This window comes from Apteryx rowi, unplaced genomic scaffold (assembly GCF_003343035.1).
Source record: "Apteryx rowi isolate R43461 unplaced genomic scaffold, aptRow1 scaffold_2, whole genome shotgun sequence".
Taxonomy (NCBI): domain Eukaryota; kingdom Metazoa; phylum Chordata; class Aves; order Apterygiformes; family Apterygidae; genus Apteryx; species Apteryx rowi.
Window position 1 is genome coordinate 9,334,639 of NW_020448307.1, and position 6,857 is coordinate 9,341,495.

The 6,857-nt window shown below is 43.4% G+C and overlaps 1 protein-coding gene across 1 annotated transcript; it reads right to left on the reverse strand.

Moving 5' to 3' along the window:
* Positions 1-3,991: 3,991 nt before the first annotated feature.
* Positions 3,992-5,595, reverse strand: DRD1 (dopamine receptor D1). The gene has a single exon (XM_026063392.1). It carries the CDS (start codon positions 5,380-5,382, stop codon positions 4,027-4,029), a length of 1,356 nt encoding a protein of 451 aa, XP_025919177.1. The 5' UTR covers positions 5,383-5,595; the 3' UTR covers positions 3,992-4,026.
* Between the last annotated feature and the right edge of the window lie 1,262 nt (positions 5,596-6,857).

Consider the following 6,857-nt stretch of genomic DNA (forward strand, 5'->3'; position numbering starts at 1 on the left):
CCAGGCTCGTTCCACCCAGGGGAACAGGGTGCGTGTGCCTAGGCAAGGGAGGCAAGGAGCTGCCCGGCTCCCGCGGGGTTCGCGGGTAACCTTTCCGACCGCACTGGTGACGTCTCGGCGTCCCGGTGCTGCACCGCTCCTAAGCGGCCGCGGCTCTCCCTGGCTGCGTGACACGACACGTCGCAGGGAAAATGTTCCTGGGGAAGCATTTCATCAAAGTGGCTGTTATCTCCATTAAAAAAAAAAAAAAAGATATTATTGCACCTGAACTTGTGCTGGTCTAATCTTCCAAAACACCGGAGAGGCTGCTGCTGCCCATTAACGCGTAGCAGGAATCGCTYCTTGCGTTTTACCAGCGGGGAAGCAGCCTTCCCCGGGGCCAAACCTCAGCAGCAACCTCTTCGCTGCGTGCGGCACCGGCCACCCGCGCGGGTCTGGGAAGCCTCCAGGCGCCGCAGGCTGCCCCGGCACCAGCATCACCAGCGCTTCCAGCAGACCACTGGTTTCAGGCAGCCRAGGAGCAGGCGCAGAACAGGTGATACAGGCTTCAGAGCAGCGAATTCAGGCTGGACACATATAAATAGAGCAGCGGTTACCAGGTACACGTTAGTGTGCCCTGCAGTCACCCCTGATACCRTTCTCCAGATGCTGCAACAGGTAAGAGCGGCGTTTCTGGGTGCTGGCAGCGGGAAGGTGACTCTCGGCTGTGYTGCAGGGGAAAGGATTTTGATCTGAACTTTTTCCCAAGCGAGGAATTATCGAGGCCAACAAAGCCARACGGAGCGATCTCCTGGCTCTGCCGGTGGGGGAAGAAAAATGAGAGAGGGTAGGTAAAGAGGCTTGAGGTCGGAAGGCTGCAAAATCAGTAAGTGAACGGAGTACCCCAGTGAACGAGGGTGAAGGTGAACTCCTGGTAYGCCAAAATGTGTGCGAGGGGAAGGAGTCAGGAAGGAAAAATTAGTTTAAATAGAAAGGGGAGAAAACAATAAAACAAACCCAGGGAAGTAAGCGTCTCTCCTGCGCTGCCTCTAGGAAGGTGCCTCTCGTACTGAAGGTAGGGCTCAGATTAGCCCTTGGAGCAAGATGTCTAACACCTCCACAAGGACCTCACCGACCTGAAACTCGGGTCCATCTGTGAGGAGGAAGGTCCTGGGATGGCCCCTTGCCACACTAGAGTGACCATTTTTTCAGAATACAAATCATCCCCATATAAACRAGTACTAAAACAGCAGATTGCTTTACGTGAGCTCCTTAAATCATATTCTGCCATTATATGTGAGTGCTGCAAGTTTTCAGAATAAAAGCTCTGGAAGGCAGATGTGCTTGACTAAGCAACCACAGAACTTTGTCTTTGGCTCACATATTTTTTTTTTAAAAGTAAAATAATTCCCCATAGGCACAGAAAACATCAGGCATCAGCACAGTGCAAGGAAATTTTATCCAAGGAGCTAAGAAAGATTGGAGGTGGTCATGATTCCCTGCCACCCTCTGATCTGCYGCATTTACTGACCAAGGAAACTGTGTGCCAACTTCTTCGCGTTAGCACTAAAGGAGGGTGAGCTGGACATCACTGCGGCTCCTGCACCAACTTAAGTCCCAATTGCTAAATCTGTCACGCTGGTAATGTCGAGGCAGAAGTGACCAATTCTCTTTTTTTTTTTTCTCCTTAATTTCAAAATGAATCAGCTGACAAAGACAAAAGGAAAATACAGGGCTGCTGTTAACAGAATGACACTGCTGAACTTCAGCTAAGGCCCCACCATCTCATCACTCCTGAAATGAATCATTTTGTTCTGAAAAATAGACACTAGCGTGGGACTGTACCAGGCTTTGAAAAGGACCACATAGCTTGGGGAAAGCATAAAAAAAAGCAGCAATAAAAACATGCTATAAGCAAAGTTCACTATTCTGTTACACCAGGGCACAATCACTGAAATAAGAGTCACTAGTAAATCTGGTTTTATGCATTTTAAATAGTCACATTAAAGGCGACTGTGTTATTCCCCAACTCTGCGATTACTGCTTTGAAATCCTGGTTCAGAGCAAGGGCTGAGAGAGCTCTCCGTACAGAGGACTTTCTCCTGCTTCTAATAAAAATTCCCATCTGCCTCACTGGTGTGATCCCAAATAAGGGCAAATGGAAAAACAGGAACACGTCCTTGCYGTTAACACAATCAATACCACTGCCAAAAACCAGCATGTATTTAATAAATGCAAGGTAGATTGTTTTATTTGACCTTCTGTTCACAAAATAATTTTATTATATGTATGAAAGCAGCATACAGGCAATAAAATTATGAAAACATTCACAATACATAAATACACAGACCTGATGCAGGATGTATATAGTTCATTAGACTTTAATTTTTTTTTTTCCTCTCAGTTCTCTTTTCCTGACAACACATTTTTTGATATACGTTATGAAAAGTTTCTCCAAAGGGCATTGGCTCCCATTCAGAAAATAAATAGCTTTCTTTGAATGTTGCTGAATATTAACACCCAACGTTCCTGTTGCTAAGGTTCACTGATTGCTTTTGGCATTACAAAGGGAAAGCAGCAGGGAAGGACAGTGGAAAAGTAGCAGGTTTTGAATTAAACATTAGCAACTTTTTTGGAGCTCATGGGATGATTTTGAGGTGGGGACTGCAGTTCCATCCATGTTTAGAAATGTCTTAATCCAAAATGGGAATGAGGCACTATTCCTTATTGAATGGACTATGGACATGTTAATTACTAAAATGTAATGTCCTCCTAGTTTCCAAAGCAAAGCACTAAGTACCTCACTTTTTATTTCTGATTGTGATACGGTAGCAGACAGACAGCATGACCATCGACTCCTGGTGTTACTGCAATAATACAGATGATAATGAAATTTGGCATGTTTACTACCATTATAATCAATTGTGTTTGTTCAGAAAAGATATCCAAGACTTGAAATAAGAAAAGTCTGAGAAAGCTGTTTATCTTACATAAATACAAAACATTATATACTAATAATTGTTATCTAAGAAGCTTTTCTTCTCAAATTGGATCCTCCTTAAGGTTGTAGTTGTATTTAAGGTATTTACAGATCCATAAACTTGACATTCTAGCAAAGTCTTTGTAACATGAAACTTTTTAAAAATAAATAGCAGCAATTTCTTTTATTTCTGTAAGGGAAGAGAATTCACAACTCAGTCAACTCTGGTCCTATCTTTTGAAAGAAATCCTACTAAAAAAAAAACCCACAAGCAAACAAACTCCACATAGCATCAGCTTTGTTGATTCCTTCATTTCTTGCTGAGCTTTTTAACACTCTTTCATTTCCCCCACCAGCTCTCCAGACTATCAGAGCTTTTAATAAAGTGCTGACTGGTTGACTGGTCAAAATGCAGTTATGACACTCTAAAAATATCCCATTATTTAGACATCTTAAATAACATAAATAAAGCTAGATCTGTTATAACATATGAAAAATATCAATTTAAACAATAAATAAATAAAACCAGTATCAACATATTACCTCCCAAAGCTTTAAAAATATCCATTCTCATTATAAGGCTCAATTATTTTTCAGAAATAATTTTAAGAAGGCATCTACCTACCTTTACAATCCCTCAGCCTTTAATTAGGACCTGTTAACACCCACTATCACAAGACATAGCAATCTTTTAACTTCTAGTAAACATTAATCTTTAAATACTTAACATTTATCTTTTGCCTCATTTTAAGCTAGAAATCTGCTTCTCTAAGTGTAGAGATGAAGCAATATTCTCTTTGTCACTGCACTGTATCCAAATTTGTGTATTTTCCTCAGTATGAAAAATACAGTTTAGCATCCTTTTTTCCCCCAATTTTCAGTATCTTTTGCTGTTTATTGTTTTAAATGTTAAGCTTGATTTGAATGCCAGGAAAATTAATTCTGGGCTTTGTATAAATGTGTTTTTCTCCCTAGATCTTAGTTTCTTACTAAAAAATCTTGTATATCTTTTTTCAAAAGATTATTACAATATACATTATTAGATCTTGCTGGGTTAACCTTACTGTTCAGGTTTTATGCTGCCCATTTTGTGTAATGGGATTGATTTTTTCCAAAGAAACGTCAGCTTCRTAATCCAAGATACCCGACAGTGCTGGAGACATCTTCTCCATGGTCTTAGATAGTTCACCTTCTTCTTCCTTTTTTAGAGGTTCTTCTTCTGGACAGATAATTGCATGTGGAATCAGATAAACCAGATTACACTCTTTGGGGCTGGAGCCTTTGGGCTCATGTTGGCTTGAAAAAACAACTGCTCCATTATTGTTGATACTAACAGTCTCTATAGCATTGCCGGAGATAGGGCAGAGCCTGTAGCATCCTAGCAGGGTTGAAAACGCCTTGCGGAAATCAGCATTGAAGGCATAAATTATGGGGTTCAGGGATGAATTAGCCCATCCAAACCAAACAAAAACATCAAAGGTGGTGGAACTAATGCAGAAGGGTTCTGCTCCCTTGGACGGTTGGGTAGGCTCACAGAAAGGAACCATGCAGTTCAATATGAAGAATGGCAACCAGCAGCACACAAACACCCCCATGATCACTGACAAAGTCTTTAAAACCTTCGTTTCCCTCTTGAAGGACATTTTGAAGTTGCTCTCCGGCTGCTGACAGTCCATACTGCTTCTATTGCCGCTTGTGTTCTGGCAATTCTTGGCATGCACGGCTGCTCTCTCCAAAGCTGAGATTCGTCTTATTTGCTTCTGAGCAATCCGATATATCCTTGTATAAGTCACTATCATGATGGCCACAGGTATATAGAAGCTAATTAGAGAAGAAGAGATGGCATACATCCTGTTTAGGCTAGAATCACAGTTGTCCATGCTTATACCTTGTAAACTGGCATTTAGGTCCAAAAAGCTTGTGGTTGTAGCCTTGTGCCAGTTCAGCTGCACAGGGATGAAGGAAATCAACACAGACAAGGTCCATGCCACACTGATCAGGATGAAGGCTGCCTTGGGGGTCATTTTCCTCTCATACCTAAATGGACTGGAGATGGCCCAGTATCTATCCACACTAATGACACAGAGATTTAAGATGGAGGCTGTTGAGCACATAATATCAAAGGCCACCCAGATGTTACAAAATGAACCAAAAGGCCAGAAACCAGCGATCTCGGCCACAGCTTTCCAAGGCATGACCAAAACCGCCACTAAAAGATCTGACACTGCCAAGGAGATGACAAAGAAGTTGGTCACCTTGGACCTTAGGTGGCGAAATCTAATGACAGCTGCACAGACCAGAGTGTTTCCCAGGAGTGTGGAGAGGATCAGCAGCGAGAGGAAGCATCCCGTGAGGATCCGAAAGGAAGAGTCCCTTTCCACAAGCAACCCTTCCCCATCCATAGTGGTGTCGTTCCAAGTCATAGTTTCTCCTGAGGGAAAATCATATCATGATTTTCATGACGACAGCAACCGCTTTCCTCGCAGACATTAGAGACATCAGACGTCCATTAATTACTCATCACCAAACAAATCAAAGGTCCTTGCTTGCACCTTCACCCCTGGATAGACTTCATCCACTTTGAATCTCCCTGAACGATATTGAAAACTCTCTAAAGCAGGAATTGAAATGCACAAACACAGTTAACTCTACAGACTATTTTTGAAGCAATCCCTTCAGAAACACCCTGCACCACCCCAGCGTGAAGTATCCTAATTCAGASAGATCACCTGCAACTGTTCTGCTGCTCTCCTCTCCAAATATACCCCACAGACAGGAAGCAATCACTTTTCCATGCTTGCATATATTCCCACTCAAATAAGCTATTGATCGAGTTTCCAGCGTCCATTTCACTAGCCCTTCATATCTACTGAAGCGTACTATATGAGGTGCTTTTTCTCTAGTTTAGTTTCCTAAATGTCTCATTGATGAAACACTCCATCCTTCCTCCTCAGCACATCCCTGTTATAAAATGCATCAGTTCTCTGTTTATGGGCAGTGTCAGGTAGCAATTCTTCACTTCGTTTCAAACCGTTTAAGTTTTACACTTSCAGAGACAAAGAAAATAAACATACAGTGGGTGGTGTTTTAAAGGTTTTCAGTAAGAAGTAGCTCAGTTTGTTTAGTTTTATTTAAATGAGAAATTCTGTCTCCTACCTTTCACCTTTGATTCTCTGTTTGATCTGGGATGCAGGGCCGTCTCTCCTCCTTATTTAGTTTTGGAATTGCATAGCAAATCTTATATACAAGACCAACACAAAAACACTGCATTGCATGAGGTGTGTGGGTTTTCTTTTTTTCCCTGAAAGTGCAGACTGGCAGGAGAGAAGTGAAAACACAAGCTGCTGGAGTTTGATCATCAGGAGTTAGTTTTCAAACGAGCAGCAGGTCGGCTTCCTCGGACCCTGCCGGCTGGTGCCCAGCTGTTTCCAGCCCACGGCCCCTAGYGATCAGTCTGCAAACTTTGTCCGCCCGAGCAGTCCAAGCCGCACTTTGTATATCCCGGGGAAGTGGCACATCAGGGCAAGTCATCCCAGGCAAAAGGCACGGTATTCCCAGCGCTGGCAAGAGTGGAGTAACAGTCCTCTCCTCTGTCTTTCACTGGAAGAAGGAAAAAGGGCGAGAGAAGGAGGAAGGACCTGAGTGACCTCCCCTCGGCCACAAAGCTGGGTGTGAAGCAGGTGGCCTCAGAGCAGGAGCGTGGTCGTGTTCCTCTGCCAGCGAGGAGAAGTTGCTTTAGCACTTTGCTGCTAGGTTATAACTCTCCATCACTACCGCGGAGTAATCCCACCTACCGCTCAGCGGGGTTGCACTCCAGGGATCGGGTCCAGCTTTAGCATGCTCTTCCCTTTAACGACAGCGCAGGTGGAGGAAGCTCTTCAAGGTCTCCTGCGCCCTG